The sequence below is a fragment of the Python bivittatus genome, unplaced genomic scaffold (genome assembly GCF_059951505.1).
Source record: "Python bivittatus isolate LINGU-HERP-01145 unplaced genomic scaffold, Pbiv_v1 ctg000330_np1212, whole genome shotgun sequence".
Classification (NCBI taxonomy): domain Eukaryota; kingdom Metazoa; phylum Chordata; class Lepidosauria; order Squamata; family Pythonidae; genus Python; species Python bivittatus.
Genome location: NW_028277058.1, coordinates 15,745,957 through 15,764,949, shown reverse-complemented (window position 1 = coordinate 15,764,949; position 18,993 = coordinate 15,745,957). Strand labels below are relative to the sequence as shown.

The window sequence follows — 18,993 nt, the reverse complement described above, 5'->3', positions numbered from 1 at the left end:
GGGGAAGTAGTGGCTTGGTGTCCTTAGCGAAACGCGAGGGCGGGGCGCCGGTCTCTTCCCTGTTTCCTTCCCCGGCTTCTGGCCACCGTGAAGGGGTAACGAGCTTTCTGTCCCCTGCAGCCTAATCAGCCGCTCTGCTCCAAAGTGAGATAGTCTGGTTTGCTGCCGCTGCCACCCCCAGTGTTCGATTGATTGTGGTACGGTCCTCTGTGCCTGACTCCGCCTCCTGATTCCCCTTCGTTCGGTGGTGAGTGGAAGGGGTTTTGCAACAGTTTGGGGCTGCTCGCGCCGACTCGGCCGTGGGATCGGGTGCACTGAGTACGGGGCCCAAACGTAAGAGGCGCTGGCGGCTGCACCGATGGGTCTTGGAGGGCATAGGAGAGCCTTGCCCTGATGCCAGTCGCTGTCATCTCAGCTTGGCTCTCTCCGCTTCGGTAGCACGTGCTAAGATTGGAAACAGTCTCCACCTGGATACCAGGGACCCAACGGCTTGCTTGCACGGATAGCTCTCCGTGTGTGATTGTGCAAACAAATAGGCAAGGGATCTCTAGCAGAGGGCACTTTCCCAGAAGTGAGAAGGAAAGAAAGCGCAAAGAGGCAGTTTGGTCTAGTGGTTAAGTCCCTCCTTAGGCATGAAAGCCGGCTGGGTGACCTTGGGCCGGTCCCTCTCCCTCAGCCCAACCCACCTCACAGGGTTGTTGCTGTGGAGAAAAGAGGAGGAGGGAGTATCAGGAATGTTCCCCGCCTTCAGTTATTTATAAAAATAAGAAAGGCGGGATAAAACTAACAAAGATGAGTGAAACTGATGGTTGATTGTTCAAGGTAGCTTTCCTGGTTCTGCTGAGGTACTGAAGAGAGGCATCATCTGCTCTATTACTTCCCTTCAGCAGAACGCAGCTTTAATCTTGATCATTGTAGCTCCAAAGAGAGATGGAAGGTCTGTCCTTGGAACAAGAAGAGCAGCTGCCTCGTGTTATGAGTTCTGTGGTTGGGACTGTATTCCTGTGTATGTCTACACCAGGGTGTTTAGCAGCAACTGTGTACAGGTAGTTCTCGTTTAGCGACCACAGTTGGGTCACCTGGGTGGGTGCTGGGATAGACGAGACTAATGAGTTCACAACTTTGGCTTTTGTTTGGCACTCCCCTGCCCCTTGGAATGCTCACCTTGGTGCTGGGATAATTAGCAAGAAGAGGATTAATGTTTGTATTTGCATTCATTGGAGAGGAAGGATTACAGAGAGTAAGCAGGCACACAATAGGGAATACACCAGGCTGGTTGCATAGTGCATTTGAGGCTGCTGGTGCGAGCACATTACTTTCAGTATGTATGCCCCATTGTGTGCCTGTTCACTCTCTTGTAGTCCCTTCCTCTCCAATCTCTCTGCTCTGCAAGGGGCAGATGTAGTGACTGTAATGGGGATCACATAACTGAAGGACAGCACCATTATAACTTCAAACGGTTGCTGAACGAGGCGGTCAATAAGCAAGGACTCCCTGTAATGACAGTGAGATCTGAGAGGTGATGTCCCTGACACCTGAATTTTTATGCTGACCCTCCTGGTACTACTTTCAGTTCATCTATTATAACTTGAGTGTTGGGCAGCAGAGGGCAGCATTAAGCACAGATACATGTGTAAAGTGTGACCCTTTTTGTGGTAAGAAACACTTCGGAAACCTCTGTCCTCTTGAGAATGTTGTGTGTGTGTGTGTGTGTGTATACACACACACACACACATTGTATATACCCATGTATAAGCCCATCATGGATAAACCGACCCTCGAAATTTTGGTATGTTTTAATTTTCACAGTTGGCTTATCCATGGGCAATCCGCAGATTATCCATTTTTCATGGTATTTTGGTTAAAAATTTGAGGATCATCTTATCCACGGGCTTATACATGAGTATATACAGGTACTTTAAAAAAGTATTACTATATATACTCGTGGATAAATCCATCCTCAGATAAGCTGAACCCAATTTTTTGAGTGTATTTTGGCTGCTAAAGTTCTCCACTTATTGACAAGTATATACGGTGTGTGTATGTGTGTGATTGTGTGTATCTCTTGAATTTTGGCTTTACAGTAAACTTTCACAACATATTTAATTAGTTTCAAATATAAATAAAATCCTTTCTCTAAATATAAGTTCTTATCTTTTATCCCAGGGCCACTCAACACATCAGTCTTTCCTTTTTTGTCCAGTTTGTATAATATTGGAATGGAAGAAAGTTCTGTAGCACCAGAGATCCTCCAGTTTTCCGCTTATATGAATGATCACGCTGGCTTCTGCGGCAGTATAAAAGCATTTCCAAGTGACTTTGTAGTGACAGAAATTAATATACTTGGACAATTAGTTAATGAGATTGTGGTAGACTCTTTTCAAGAATCTAGTGGAATCTTAGCAGAACAAAGAACCAGTGGACATCAGGATTCCAAAAAGTTACGGATAGATAAGGAATACCCACATAAGGAATGCTGTGGAATTCAAGTTGATAATGTTCACTGTACTACTGATTGGCTTTCACCTTGTATTCAAGAAAGTGAAGACTATAGAGATGATCATGTATCTGAATGCCACCTTGACAAAGCTGTTATACTGGCCTCCTTACTAGATGAGCCTGTAAGGGAACAACTACATCAATTTGCTTGTCATGTCGAACACACATGGAACTCTACATCTGAGTCAGGAGCTGTTCTTCCTGAATTCACCCTTGGTTCAATTTCTGACAAGAAGGTCCGAGCCAGCTTGCATGGGGCCATCCGGCAAGAATACCCTTTCTTAATCACAGTTACAAAATGTGGTGAGATTATTGTCAAAGCAAACCAGGACTACCAAGAACTTTGCCAGTTGGTATCTGAAGAAGAAGCGTCTGGATTTCTAAAATTTTTGGATGCCAAATTAAAAAATTCCAAGTTTTCTTTCAGACCTGATGGGAATAAAGAGAATCGTAAGCTGGTTCACCATTTTCTGAATAAAAAATTTGGGAAGCTCATAGAAACCAAATCATTCCCAGACTCTCAACAAAAGCTTGTAATCACGGTAAGGTTTCGTGAGAAAAGTGGATTCCGGAAAAGGGCTAATTCTGACACTGGAGAGAAACACAACATTTATACAGGTACAGGTGTCACTAATTCATCATTTTCTTGGAAAAAGTTTGTGTGCTCTTACATACAATCTATTACCAGACTGCCAGATTATTTCAAAGAGAGATCTCCATAAACTAACTTGGTCTCTGTTAAGAAATGATATAGAATATTAGTCCAATGTCTGCAATAATATAAATTACAAGTAGTCCTTGTTTAGCAACTGCCTCGGATAACAACTGTTTGCAATTATGATGATGATGTAAAAATAACTTCGCAACCAGTGCCTACATTTAGACAAGAAAACCCTTCAGTGTGAAACTCATTAAGGCCTGGTCAGTTTCAGGCAGCAGCTGGAAGGGTTCTAATCAACTAATTAAGGTCACAGAGCTGAGCTTGTTAACTTGCCATTAGCACTTTTTAGGGAAGTGCTGCACTGCCAGAAAAGCAGCTCAGGAAGAGATAGCTTGTTCAAGCAATGTCTCCACCCTGCAAGGGGGAAAAATTGGGTCAGGCCCAGGGCACTGTACCAAGGAACTTTGAATGAGAGGGCAGCAACCAGTGATCTTCACAGCATTTCTCCCCGCTGCTCCCCCGTCTCAGTTACGAGGTTCGTTTAGTGAACATTTCACCAGAACCAATTGCAGTTACTAAACAAGAACTACCTGTATTAGGAAAACAAAATGTTTCCATTAACGTTTTTATTAATTTGTATAGTAACCTGAACTGTCTCAGCTTTATCCAACAAGATGTAAAGATTATTTGATCTGAAAGTTAAATATTCAGGTAGATGCATGTCCATACTGTAATGTGGATTTAAATGTAAAGAACACAGTTACTATGTCTGGACTGGATATGGCAGGTCAATTTTTATCCACACCGCATTGCATCTGGAATAGGTAGGATTTCCTAACATGGAGTTTTCTAGCGTAGTCATAGTGGTGGTGTGCATATTTTGAAGTTGACAAAGTGTTTCAAAACTCATACAGATACAGTGCTTCTGTGCTAATCATCAAAAGCATCATCTAGACTGTGGTAGTTTCTATATTTTTATTAATAACTAATGTCATTTTTCAGGCTTCTGCATAAGTCTGAAAAAAAGGTGCTGCGGCTAAAATAAATAGAGATGCTGTGCTCACATTTTGACAGAGTTCAAAATGTGCACAACCCTAACTGGGGTCTCTGGTAATCATGGCTTTGAATTAAGGCTTAATATGGCAAGCATCATACCAGTGCTATCATCTTCTATTAATATGGAAGATTTTGAATATATGTAATACCAAAATAATAGTGACTGATGAATGCTTTAGATTTAAACTGGTAGCTTGGTAACTCTTATGTGAATCAAAATCTAGTGGAAGATTCAGAAGCTTTAACCCTTGGCCCTACCTCCTGCATTTTCAACCAAATTTCCTTGATGGGAGCGTTCTCAATTCTAAGCTCATCACCTTAACCATTACACCATGACAACATACTAATATCACACTACAAATACACTCAAAGATAGTAGTTTGTTCTGTATACAACTGGAAGGCTCAAGATCCTGATCCAAAATGAACTGGGAGGAGAAGAAAGGGTTGTTCTGTCCTTTTCCTGATAAATGATCTGATCCAGATTTGAGATTTTTGTGGAGGGCAAAAATTTGCGATTTACGCTTTAAAAATAATTCATGCAGTTGCTAAAAATCTAGCCTCAGAAGGTCAAAATACTGATTTTTATGTTATGGTACACATTATTGTGAAATTGTACACTACAGGCAAATATACTTTTTATTGTGTTGCAGAAATTATAAAGATATGCTTTTAGAGAAACAGCTGCAATAAATTTGTTACGATAGATACTGATACTTAAAAACAACTTGAGTCAGAGTGTTCTTACATGAGATAGAATAAAAGCTAGTACAAGACAAGAAAGTTTAATCTTAAAAGAGTCCAGTTTTCAGATTTTTCAGTTCATCATATAAATAAATGTTGCATTAGCATATTTCCCTTGAGGGTCTGTGTGAGATAAAATATGTTGAGTGAACTGAACTTATAATGATGTTGCAGCTTTTACTCTCAGGAAAGAGAACCTGGAAACCCTTGAAGCAATTAATTATTTGTCTGCGAAGCTTGGTGTACTTCCTTCAGACTTCAGTTATACTGGCATTAAAGACAAAAGAGCAATTACTTATCAAGCTATGGTTGTGAAGAAAGTAACCCCTCAAAGGTATGAAAGATTTATAGCATATTTCAACTCATAGGCCTCAATGTGTGTATTATGATGTCATCACATACGGGTCATTTTGACATTGCAGCATGTTAAAGACACTGCAACTTCAGCATTATTTGAAAAAACATCAAGATTCCTTTTAACAATTTAGTTCTATTCCAGTTTGAATAGATGTGAAAAGATATACTGCTTTGTTCTGATTTTGTAACATTATAAAACAAAATGGAGAAATAGAATATAGTTGATTTGATACTAGAGAAATTAAGAAAAGCTAAATTATTAACCAGATCACTCTCTTTTGCTATTATTCATGTATAAAATGTTAAAGTTGCTATGAGGCTATTTTTTAATACATTATCAGTCCATTCATAAATGGCTTTAACTTTTGTTTATATCTAGTATATTTCCCAAAACACTAGCAGAAGTTACTATGCATGTTACCAATTATTTTACAGGATCTGATTGTAAATAATTACCAAGATTTCTTTTCATTCCTGTATTTCTTTTCTTCTTAATATATTCACCTTATTTATGAGGTACTTTTTGTACCATGTGTTCAAAGTGATGAACAAGCAATGAAAGAAAAACATACCAATGAAATTATGGAGGAAATGTAAGTAGAAAAATAATTACAATAACCAAAGCTAACACCCACATAGAGACTAGAATAACGTTAGTGGATATGTTGAACAGTTAGAATGATCCTCCTGTTTCCGTTTATGTTCCCAGCATTTAGAAATTAGTGAGAGTCATATTTATCCGTAATACAGCAATACCTTTAATAGCAAAATAACATAAGAGCATGCAAGCCTTTAAGTTACTCAGGTCTTTTCATCAGACAAAATGTAATAAAATACAACTGTGTGGAAGAAATAGGGAAGTCTAAAAATTGGCTAGGTGTTTTAGCTATGAAATTTGCAATTTAAAATCATCAGGACGGAGATGAGTAAGTATTGTCGATGTCACAGCTACTATTCAAGGACAAAGAATAAAGGTAAGGTTCATTCACAACCTGTGTTGTGCTATGGGTGAAATACCCAGTGTTATAGTTCCCATTTCCTTTTTTTAAAAATGTGGCTAAGTTGGTGGCCATCATCACATGGTAAAGTTTTTTACCTGTTTTAAAATGTCACTTATTTAGCTTCATTGGACAATCCCTGGCTATAATGTTCTCCACCTTGTACATACTTTTAAATATTTCTGTCATGTTCCTCCTTACTAATAAACCCCCAAAATGCAAACATTTCTTCAATCCCCTGATCATAGTGATTGCCTTCCCCTGCTCCTTATTTAGCTACTGTATAGGACATATTTTTTGAAATGTGGGTTCCAGAGCTCTACTCAGTTTTCAGATAGAACGGCAACAGGTTTTCAGTACTTTCGTTGTTATTTTTTTCTTTTCTAATGATCTCTAAGATGAAATCATGTCTTTCATGATTGCTTTAGGGATGGGCAAAAAGTTGGGAATTTAAAACACACCCATCTTGAGTGTAAAATACCCTCCTGAGTATTTTGAGTGCAAAAACAACTGTTTTAATCATTGTGGAGCCCTTTTGAACTTAAAACAGGGTGTTTTGCTTTAGAAATAGTTTGAAACATTTTGCATATCCCTATGTAAACATTGTCCATGATTAAAAAAAACCCATTCAGAAATAATGAAGGAAAATTTAAGTATACTAGAGGAAAATATAATGTGAATAATGAGTCTCAAAGCCATTACTGTTGAGTCATGAACTATTTTCTTGAGTATAATGAATATGAAAAGAATTGTCCTATTTTTCAAAGTACTAGTTAACTGGTACTTGAGAGAAATATTTACTTTGGATGTTTAACCCTACAGTCATATATTTAGTAAGGTGGCATAATGTTACTTGTCTTAAAGACACTGTTAGAGGTAATGGTCTGGGCTGACTTTTTAATTTACATTCTTGCAGTTCCTAATTGCTGCAAAATTGTGTGTCGAAATAAATATATTAAAAACAATGTAGATCTTTCATTAAAAATGTTTCCTTTTACAAAATATCTTCTGCCAGTTAGGTCTCCATTTCTTTAGCCTTTTTTTCAATGCCTTTCTATTGAACAGTGTTTTTCCCTCTCATGTTTTGGGCAAGTACAGATAGTCTTCACTATCCGACCACAGTAGGGACCAGAATTTAGATCACTAAGCGATTTGGCTGTTAAGTGAATCTGAGCTGATTTTAAAACCTTTTTATGATGGTTAAGTGAATCACCATGGTCATTAAGCAAATCCAGCTTCCCCAATGGATTTTTTCTGGAATTTGCTTAACAACCATGTGATTCACTTAATGACCATGTGATTCGCTAAATGACCATCATAAAAAAGGCTGCAAATCATGATCACATGACTGTGGGGGGTCATAAAACACTTTTCCCAAGGCTGTTGTAACTCTGGACCATCATTAAACAAACGGTCATTAAGCAAGGACTACCTGTACAGAAACTTCCCATATACAATTGCTTTCAGGAGGATCCTCTAGTTTCCTATTTATTTTTAGGTTGGGCTTTTTTTTTTTGAAATTGTGGCTTCTTTATCTTATGTTCTCCTATGCCTTTTTAAAACTCTCTTCCAAATGGGCTGGTGGCAATAAACTGTCACAGTATTTAAAAATTGATCCTGTAAACTGCAAAAATCTGTGTCTGTTGCATCAAATGGCATAATACACTTAATTGTTTCCTAGTTCTGCAAAACATGAAATGCTTATAAAATTTGTATTAAGGTGCACATTTATTTAAATTATTTAAAAGGTTTCTATGGCAACCCCTCTTACACCACCCCTCTTAGACCACAACTCTGGACAGCTCACAACAATAATAAAACTACAAACCATAAAAATGAAAAATAAGACCAGGAACTAAAAAGATGACACTCAGGACAAGACTCAGTCATCTCCTAGGCTGCCCCAACAACCATCCATAGGCTTCCATCCCTCTACCCCAGTGCCTGGGTAAAGAGCCAGGACTTGATGGCCTTCTGGAAGGCTAAAAGGGTGGGAGCTGGCTGGATCACTGGGGGAAAGGTGTTCCACAAGGTAGTGGCAGCTACAGAAAAGGCACGCTTCCAAGTCCTACCAGATAGCAGCATTTCAGGGAAAGGACCTGGAGTGTGCCGACCCCATCCAATGTGGTGGGATGGGCAGATACTCTCAGGGAGAGGCAGTCCCACAAATAACCTGATCCCATGCCATGTAGGGCTTCAAAGGTAATAGCCAGTACCTTAAATTATACCTGGAAGGAAACTGGGAGCTGGTGCAGCTCGCACAGCAATGGTGTCGTTTGTAAACGTAATAGATAAGCACAATGCATTTTCTTGAACTCATTTTTTGCTTCTAGCAGAACAAATTAGCAGAAACATTTGGTTGAGCCCAGTTTTAATCATTTGATGATGGGGTAAATAAGGTTGTCTGTCTTTCTGCAGATTAAAAGAACTTGGAAATGCAGTTGAAAAAAAAGGACTTAGTGTGTCTCATATATACTCTGTGAGCCAGCCACTTAGACTTGGTCAGCTGCAAGGAAATCAGTTTAACATAATTGTGAGAGATTTAAAACTCCATAATAATGAATCTACTTCAAGGCTAAAGGAGCAAATTTGTGAGGCAATTGAGAATGTCAAGGTAATATTCATACTCTAAGTGATTTAAGTGAGCATACTGCCTATTATTCACAGAATTATCAAAATAATACTTTCTTTTTGTTTTAATTTTGTAGAAAAATGGGTTTATAAATTACTATGGATCTCAGCGGTTTGGACAAGGGCAGAATATTCAGACAGATCAGATTGGCTTGGCTTTGCTGAATGAACAAATGGTACTTGTTGTACATTATTTTTAAGTTGAAAGTTATGCACATAGTTTGTCTTTCCATTTTACCATTATGACAGATGGGGAGATTAAGCTGAAAGGGAGTAACTGTTCCAAGGCCTCCCATTGAGCTTCATAGCTAGGTAGGCTCCTTGAATCCAGGTCTTCTACTCAGAGTATGATACTCTACTATGCTTTCATCTCTACATTCTAAATCTATCTCAGAGGAATTCTGCTCCCAGCCACATTTTAAAGACAGCTGCAGGGTACCCTTTCAACGTTTTTTTAAAACATGGTATTTATTTAAGGATAAACAAAGCAATAAACAATGTTTGCATTTCTTTGTTTGAAAGGTCAAAGCTGTGAAACTGTTTTTCACACCAGAAGATTCAGATGATCCTGTTAATAAGGCAAAGAAATACTTTCTTCAGACTGGTAAATATCTCACACTACTCATTTCTTTCCATTAAATATAGCATGGGAAGAAAAGTTTATGCTTTACTTTCTGTAGTTAGCCCTCTGAAATGCCTTCTGTGCAGAAAGATGTGATACAGTTATAGATTAAGATTAATATAGATTAATATAAATATAAATTATCCTTGACTTTTTTTCTTTCTTTCTTTTTGTATTTAAATCCTTCTTTTTCACCAAGAGCTCAAAGTGACTTATATGCTTATGTGACGAGTCTCTTTGCTTTCTGCTAAAGCAATGTTTCTCAACCTTGGCAACTTGAAGATGGGTGGACCAACTCCCATGGCTGGCTGGGGAATTCTGGGAATTGAAGTCTACCTATCCTCAAGTTGCCACGGTTGAGAAACACTGCTCTATAAGATAGGGAAGGAAAGCAGGAAACATTCTCACATTTGCCTTCTATTTCCCTTTTATACTGAAGTGAAAATGGAAGTAAAACCATCCTCTCTCCAAAGAAGTTTGTGGACAGCAACTTAACTTACTTACCTTTTAAAAAACAGCAGGAAGTCATCTGGTGGTGCTGTGATATCATTGAAAGGGGTGTGGCCTGGGGGGTCATCAGAGTGGTGATGTGTGCAGGAGTCTGTCCAGACACAAGTACTCTCATTTCTATATTTACAGCTAACACAAAATTTGAAAAACAGGTTGAAATAATGCCTCCAATATTCATCCTTTTTTTTTTTTTTTTGCTGGATTTTGGTATTGTGATGTCAGAATCTCGAAAGCCATACATGAAGTGGTGTGGGAGTACTATGCCCTGGGGCCCACCTGTATGTAAGGTGATTGGAGTTGTACAAAGCAACTCCAAATATTGACAAACCAAGTCAATATTTATGGAACTTGGTAAAGCTGTAGCTTCAGTTAACTGATTAAATATTTAAAAGAATCAGTGGTTTCACCTTTTTTAAGAAGCCATCACTGGATCCAATAGTACTGGACAATTTCAAACTAATCTCCAATCTTCCCTTTTAAAGGAAGGTTATTATACGGATGGTCCTCACTTAGCAACCATTTGTTCAAAGTTACAACAGCGCTGAAAAAATGGACTTACGACTGATCCTTGCACTTACAACTATCACAGTCTCTGTGTGGTCACGTGATCAACATTTTGGCACTTGGCGACCAGCTTGCATTTACGACTGTCACAAGGTTCTGCGGTCACGTTCTCCTGCCCTGCACAAACTGCCTCCACTTCAACTCCCCCCACCTAATCTTTCCCCCAATCTCTGCCCTTTTGGCACCCTGCACAGCATGGCTGAAGTGAAGAGTCTGCAGTATTCTGCTGCTTCTGCCTACCCACTCCCACCGCCACCCCCAGCTGACCTGTGTCAAGTTTTTCCTCCTCCTTGGTGCAGGGGCTCCATTGGTGCTGGGCTTGCTGTTGCCACCTCCCCAGCCACCAGGCTTCCAGCCTGCCCTGCTTCAGCAGTCTCAGCCCGCTGCACATTCCCACATACATGCCCAATCTGCCAGCTGGGGCTCTGTGCACCGGACATGATGTGCTGCCTCCTCCTTGCTGCCAGCCATGGTCTTGCAAAGCAGCTGCTTGTTCCACAGGGGGTGGTGCCTCCCAGAAGGCAAGCAAAAGCAAGGCGTGTACAGGCTGTGGATCGTGACCCAGAGCAGCAATGACCTGGCCAATCACTCCCTGCTCAGTGCAGCCCTGGCATATCTTGGAGTTCCACAGACCAGGTCCTTGCTGTGTGACTTATCTACTGCATTCTGTACCATCTCAGGAGCTGGGGGTGGGATCTTTGTATAGCTGCTCCTTCCTGGGCAGGAAATCTGCAAGCAACTGTTTGTCAGAGTGGGGGGAATGGACCTGGCAGTGATGTTGCTTTTTGAGCCCTATAGTGGTCGGGAGGGGAGGGGAGGGGAGGGGAGGGGAGGGGAGGAAGGAAGGAAGGAAGGAAGGAAGGAAGGAAGGAAGGAAGGAAGGAAGGAAGGAAGGAAGGAAGGAAGGAAGGAAGGAAGGAAGGAAGGAAGGAAGGAAGGAAGGAAGGTTGTGCCGCTCACCATTCTGGATGCTCCTGCCTGTCTTGTGATGGGGCTGCTATGCCTCCTGTCCCTCCCATCGTCCGTCCTCTGTCTGCCTTTTCTACTGAAATGGACCCAGTCAGATGTGGGAGGATTTTTGTGTTGCTAACGAAGGAATTCAGCAATGAATACAAAGTTCTGTTTCTTAAGAAGTTTGAAGCAAAGAAGAAACACATTATTTCATTAAGCAGAGCCTTCTCTGCTCCAAACCCACTACAGGCCCTGCTTCAGCAGTCTCAGCCAACCACTGGCTGAGGGTTATGCATTCATGCTCACTGCTGCCACCGCTACCTCTCCAGCTGCCATGCTCATGGCAGTCCTGCAGCAGAGAGAGCTCTGCTTAATGAAATAATGTGTTTTGGTTTCCAGGTCACAATCTGCAGCCCTGGCCTGCCTTGCTTTCACTTGCCTCCCAGGAGGTGCCACCCCTGTGGAACGAGTGGCTGCTTTTCAGGACCATGACTGGCAGCTGGGAGGAGGCAGCGAGCTGTGTCTGGTGCGTGGACCCACAGCAGGCAAACCAGATGTGCACGTGGGAATGTGTAGCAGGCTGAGGCTGCTGACGTGGGACAGGCTGACCAGGAAGCAGTGGTGGTGAGCCCAGCGCTGACAGAGCCCCCATGCCAAGGAGATGAAAGAATACAGTGAAGGTCAATTGGGGGCAGCAGAGCCAACAGCAGGTAGGCAGCAGAATACAGAGGCCTCTTCATCTCAGCCATGCTGTGCAGGGCAGCCAAAAGGGCAGAGATCGGGGGGAGAAAGCTGGGTGGGGGGAGTTGAAATGGAGGCAGTTCACACAGGACAGGAGAATGTGACCATGGAACCCTGCGACAGTCGTAAGTATGGGCCAGTCACCAAGCACCAAAATGTTGATCACATGACCACATAGGCATTGTGACAGTTGTAAGTGCAAGATTCAGTTGTAAGTCCATTTTTTCAGTGCCATTGTAACTTTGAACAGTTACTGAACAAGTGGTTGTTAAGTTAGGCACAGGACAGGAGAAGCATGAGGTCCTTGCCTAACCACTGTGTGGTCCTCACTTAAAAACTGAAACAAGGATTGTAGGAACTGCCATCGCTAAGTGGCATGGTCACATGATGTTTTGTTTTATGACCACTTTGGATAGCAGTGGAAATTCCAGTCCCAGTTAGGGTCATTAACCGAGGACTACCTGCAGCTGGTAGATTTGCAGCTTCAGAGGACCCTATCTATTTCACTCAAATTTCAGGCCTGACATGTTTAAGAAGTTTAATATTGGCATCAGACCTTATTTTTCTTTTCTGTGGCGTCTGGGAGTTTTAGAGAAAAATTCTCTGCATCCAACCTTTCTCTCTGCTCTTAAACAGGACTGTTAAGTGGCTATCCTATCCTAAACCTATCCCTTCAGAATTCACAAGATTTTAGCTTACTAGGTTAGGATGAGATAAGGAGATGGGAATCCAAGGATTATTTTTATGTGACCATGAAATGTAGTTCCTCTAATTTTTCTATACTTTGCCTTCTTGGATCTCATTTATAATTGACTTCAACTGCTCTTAATGCTATCATTATATAGCCAGATCCAAAAGGCTGATCGGTATTGCTGTATAATCCCAAAAATGACATAGAACTTGCTGAAAAATCAAGGAAGCAATCACTGTGTTCACACTGAAATGTAATACTTAATATCAAAATATTTAAGAAAAAGTTTTTTTCACACTACAGAATTTCTACTATTGATCTGGAAAAAACAGAGGAAACCCTCCAGAGCTCTATATTATTTTGTAATATTAATACCTTGTTACCTTTATTTTTAAAACCTATATGTAATATTTTAATGTGGCATTAGCATTGCTTTTTCTTTGCAAAGGTTGCAGGATTCACTTCCATTGAAGAAATATCTGGAAGCCCTGGTGGAAGAGGACTTGAAAGGTTAAATTGGTGGGTCACTTAATAAAACAAAGAGCAGTCACTTTTGAAGCAGTCACTGCATTTTTGCTGAAATCATGCTTTTGTGGAGCCACAAAATAAGAAAAAGGCTACAAAGGTATCCATTAGAAGCAAAATATGAACTTTACTCCTGAATCAGCTTTTCTTTTCTTTTCTTTTTTTCTATTTTTCAGAGGATGCAAAAGCTACTCTTGCAATGCTGCCTGACTTTAAAGTAAGAGAGAAGATGTTATTGCGTGCCTTGAACCGATATGGTTTAAATCCTGATGGGTGTATGCGAGGATGGCTCAGCATTCCTCACGCAATGCGTATTTTCTATATCCACGCATATTGCAGTAAAGTTTGGAACGAAGCCGCATCCTACCGGGTTAAGATCTATGGTACAAGAGTTGTGACTGGTGATCTGATTTTTTCAGGAAAAACTACAGAAAACTGCTCACTGAATGACAAGGTCAGCAGAAAATATTAATAACAAATCTGATTATTAATTTCCTAGTTAAATGAACTCCAGACTCTGTTAGTTAAAATACTACCTCATGTGGCCTATAAAATTGCATTAAGATTCTGAGACTTTGGTCATCTTGGCATTTACATAAAAATCTGATATAGTCTACTGTGGCAGAGGCATTTAAATGACTCATTTACTTGCCACATTGATAAAGGCTAAATTGTTTTTAGAAATTATAGCTTGAACTAAGAGGATAGATCTGTCAAATAGATTACTGTTGTTCTGGGTTTAAGAAAAATCTATGGTGTAAATACTTTATTATGATGTTGTATGTTCAAATAAAACATCGTGGTTGACACAGAATGTGACAAGTTAAAACTCAGTGATATACTGAAAAATTCTGAAGTCTGTTTAACATATCTGTTATTGCACAAACTATTCTACATCAGGAATTGGTCATTTGGTGCCCTATAAATCACTGGGGCTATTATTTCCATAAACTCCAGGTAGGTTTATCTATTTTTCACAGATTATAGAATTTTTTTATCTTTTCCCCCAATAAATAACTTGGGAATGCTTTCTATTAATTAATGGTTAGGATGACATCCTAGGTCCATTTACTTGAAAACAAGCCATATTGAGTATATGGGAATGACCACTGAATAAATGTAAAGGATTATACAGTAGCCGTGCAATACATGAAAAGTGATCTACAATCACATTCCCATTCTTTAAAATTTATTTATTTATTTATTTATTTATTTATTTATTTATTTATTTAAAAATATTTGTATGGCCACCCATCTTAAGACAACTCTGGGCGGCTCACAGCAATGAAACTATAAAAGCCATAAAAACATATAAAAACTAAAAACCTGGTGCCTCAGTCCACCTCCTAGGGTGCCCAAACAACTCTCCACAGGCTCCACCACTCTACCCCAGTGCCTGGGTAAAATAGCCAGGTTTTAATGCCTTCCTGAAGGCTAAGAGGGTGAGGGCTGGCCAGATTGCTGGAGGAACTGTATTCCATAAGGTAGGGCAGTGAGGAAAAAAACACACTTCCTAGGTCCACTAGATGGCATTGTTTCTGTCTGATCTAGTGGGATGGGCAGATACCCTCAGGGAGAGGTGGTCCTACAAGTAACCTGGCCCTGTGCCATATAGGGCTTTAAAGGTGATAACCAGCACCTTGAATTGCACCTGGAAGGAAACTGGGAGCCAGTCAGCTCACACAAGGGAGTAATGTGGGCAAACCAGAGGTGTCCAATACTGTGCACGCTGTTGCATTGTGGACTGGTTCTAACTTCTGGGTGGTCTTCAAGGGCAGCCCCATGTACAGCTTATTGCAATAATCCATTGACAAATGACTGTTAGTAAATGAACTGTTACCTTTTATTCTTGTCTGCCATAAGACTATTTTTTTTTAACCTTTATATTCCAGAATGCCCTTGGGGATATGTGATGTATACATTTCTTTACTTTTTATACCAGGTCCATGTGGTAACAACTTCAGAAGAAACAGACAATAAGTATACAATAAACCAAGTAGGTTTCCTTGAAATAATCAAACTGTGTTGCTCTGAATTAACACTGGGTTTTATTAATACTGGGTTTTAGGTTTCATGAAATAATTCTGTCAGTATACTGCATTGTTGAAAAACATGCTGGTAGTAAAAAAAAAAAAAAAAAAGTGGTCTAGATATCAGACCCATTCAGAGAAAAACCCTAAATGCTTTTGGGCTGGTTTCATTCATCAACCCCTGTTCCTGCTCCCTGGTCATCTCTTTTCTGAGCTTCAGCATTGCTGTTTTCCTTTGCTCTGATACATATGGTTTCACATGCTGGAGTTGTTTTCCCCCATAGAAAATGTACCCTGATATTATCTTTTTCTTTCCCAAGGTTATTCTCCCAATGGTTGGTTATGGTATCCAATATCCCGCTAATGAAGTTGGGAAGTGGTATCACAAAAGGCTTGCTGATGATGGGCTTCAGATGTGCCAGTTCAGACTTCCTGCATTACAGCTGAATGTGCCTGGCTGCTACAGACACCTTCTAAAATATCCTCATGATCTATCATACCGGTTCATAGATAGTACTGAAAAAGAAATGGGAATGGAAGGTGGCCCTCTATCGGATTCAAAACCGTCTCTTTCGGTATCATTTCGTCTTGATCCTTCATGTTATGCAACTGCTTGTTTGGGGGAAATCATGAAATGCAAGCTTTAAAAGATTTCATTTTAAGGAACATGGTTGACTTGTTCAAATTGGCACAGACTGTGGAAAAATCAGTAGTGCTACAAGGAATGCTTTGGGGTATTTAATTATTATAACACATAATAATTTGTTATAATATAAGGTTCTCCTGCCTTCTACTATATATTTATTTTATTTGAGTTGATGGCACCCAGCTCTTCTAACACTTCTGTTAAATCCTAAGGAAGTCATTATGAGGCAGTTTCTCTTAAAGCTCTCTTTAGATCTGCAAGTATGGACAGCAAGCGTGGCTGCACAACAATAGAATCATGGAAGTATGCTAAAAATACACCCCAAAATTGGAAGCACCCTGAGAATGAGAGAGAGAAACAGAAGGCTGTCATTGCAGAAGAAAGAAAACAACTTTGGGAAAATTGGAAGACAAATTTCAGCATAGTATTAATTCCCCATGTGAATCTACAAGTTCTACAGCACAATACACTCAGAAATTACCAAAGATGGCATTGATGATTAAGAGCTTAATAAAAAAAGCAAAAGAGCTTGATTCTATAGAATTCCTTGGAGGATTCCAAGCAAACATTTTATTAATGAGCTCTAGGACAAATGAATCCAGTGATTTTCAACCCAGCCTATAATTGCCAAGTTGTCCTATGTAAATTGTAAACAGTAATATAATAAAGGGAAAATGCAACTAGCTTTCTGTGTGGTTGGAGTCAAAATAGTTCTAGCACAATGGAATCATTACGTACAATTTTATTTCATAGCAATCCTTAACTCAAAGTATTCTATCTTAGTAACAATGAAAACTATTGCATTTTTGCATATGGATTCATAGCTATAAAATTAATGCTAGAAACTTCAGCCACTTGCCTTGCAGATATTGAGATGAACAGTGAAAAAATATTTTGGTTTTGAAAGACCTTTTATGTGGGGGATGAGGACGGCCTATATGAGTACTAGAATCTTCAGAATTATCTTAAAAGGCACAATAGTTAAGTGTATTCATGTTAAAAGCACAAAGCACAGTTAAAGAATTGTAAGGCTTCCTGTTAATGCTAGTCATTTGTATTTGAGGAATGTATGCAATTGGTTGAAGAGGGCTTTGATTTTTTTTTTGCCAATCAGGCTTTTAAGTAGTGGATAAAATGATTAGAAAAAATGTACTAGTTGCACAGATTATATTTTCTCTGCAGATGGCACCATGACTTTGTAAAAACTATGTAAGAAAGCAAAATGTGTAGAATGTCTTATGTGCATTGAATGCTATTTTACTCTACACTCTTTTCCTAAATAGATAATTCTTTTTCTATGGGATATAGTCTCTGATTCAATTTTTAACTGTTATAAAAGTGCTTGGGAACTACAATTGAGTTTTCACAGACTTTCTCATTAGCTACCTGTTTAATAGGAATTACAGTATTTTTTGTAAGTTTCTGAATTAGAGATGCTTGAATATTCTCTTTCTATTTTGAATTATCTTTATCCCTGTGGGTGCAGAGACTGGTACTGTCTCATTAATTCCTGATTAAAATTATTATTTTTTCCCTGTGGGTCTGGCTCCACTGTTTCTCACAGACCACTTTAAATCAACCTGGCTAACAAGAGCTAATAGCAAACTCCAGTCGTTAGATCTCTCTTTGGACAGCCTCTGCCTGCTAGGATTTGAAAATGCCCAGAGTCATCTTAAGCTGTGTATCTGGGATATTGATTTCCATACTAGGGTGAGCCTACTATCCAATCCTGTGGATATTTTTCAAATGAGTATGCGCCATCGTCCTGTCTCTTCTCCGTTCTAAATCTTGGCCAGGTTGGATGCACTATCCTCTGCAGTCCAATGGGGCATTCTAAAAACAGCCCTCTACAGCAAAGCGTATGCCATGTGGGTATGGCTCCGTGGAGTCCCTCAGCCATATGCTCCTGTCTTGCGCTCTTGACGGGGAATCTCAGATGACATTCATCTATCCAGGGTTCCTCAACTCAGCAGCTTTAAGATGGGTGGACTTCAACTCCTATAGCTGGCTGGGGAATTCTGGGAGTTGAAGTCCACCCATCTTAAAGTTGCTGAGGTTGAGGAATCCTACATCTATCTCATTTTAAAGAAATACCCTGGCAGAGAACGTTCAGATCAATCTGAAGTCATTAAGTGTTTTTTTGCTTGCTTGCACCTCACATTCATATCAGCCTAACTTAAGTCACTACCATAAAAAATCCTTTGGCATGGATATATACATTACAGTTTTCAAAAAGCTAAATAGAAATTATATTTATAGCCAAACCCTAAATTACCATAACTATGTTGCCCTCAAGTGAATCAATACACACATGATGCAAATGTTTACTTTCTTTACTTAAACAGCAGCTTGCCATCTTATTGACAAAGGAATTAGCAGTGCTTCATTTAAAAAGTCAGCCTTAGAGCAAAGCATTTAGATAATGGTAGGATTCGTTTCACATAGCCCCATAATTTAATGGACACACATGCATCGTATGATTAAAGTATGAATTAAAGACATCCTACTATAGCTTTTGTTTATACAATTTGAAAAATCCAAAAAAGTTAATATTTTCTGGTAAACATGTATTCCTTTCAAATTATAAAAGAGAGAACCATTCCATTTTTATTCTTTTTTTCTCGTAATAAAGAGAAAAAAATTAAAATTATGTACTAAACTAACAAACAACTCTTGTTCCCTGGCCATATTTTTAGTCTTTCTGCTGAGAATCTCAAGTCCTACTAGCTAAGAAATTAGCACAGTTGAACAAAATTAGGAAGGTGACA

General features: G+C 39.5%; 1 protein-coding gene across 2 annotated transcripts; it reads left to right on the top strand.

The window, feature by feature from the left end:
- Nucleotides 1-51: 51 nt before the first annotated feature.
- PUS7L (pseudouridine synthase 7 like) lies at nucleotides 52-18,135 on the top strand. 2 transcript variants are annotated; one of them, XM_025165392.2, is made up of 9 exons: nucleotides 52-247; nucleotides 2,167-3,117; nucleotides 5,134-5,293; nucleotides 8,733-8,928; nucleotides 9,023-9,121; nucleotides 9,468-9,549; nucleotides 13,726-14,003; nucleotides 15,492-15,545; nucleotides 15,900-18,135. In XM_025165392.2, exons 2-9 carry the CDS (start codon nucleotides 2,220-2,222, stop codon nucleotides 16,224-16,226), a joined length of 2,094 nt encoding a protein of 697 aa, XP_025021160.1. In that variant the 5' UTR covers nucleotides 52-247; nucleotides 2,167-2,219; the 3' UTR covers nucleotides 16,227-18,135. The 2 variants fall into 2 exon arrangements, with proteins under 2 accessions (XP_025021160.1, XP_025021161.1); XM_025165393.2 differs by having other exon boundaries at nucleotides 236-333.
- The last annotated feature ends 858 nt before the right edge of the window (nucleotides 18,136-18,993 follow it).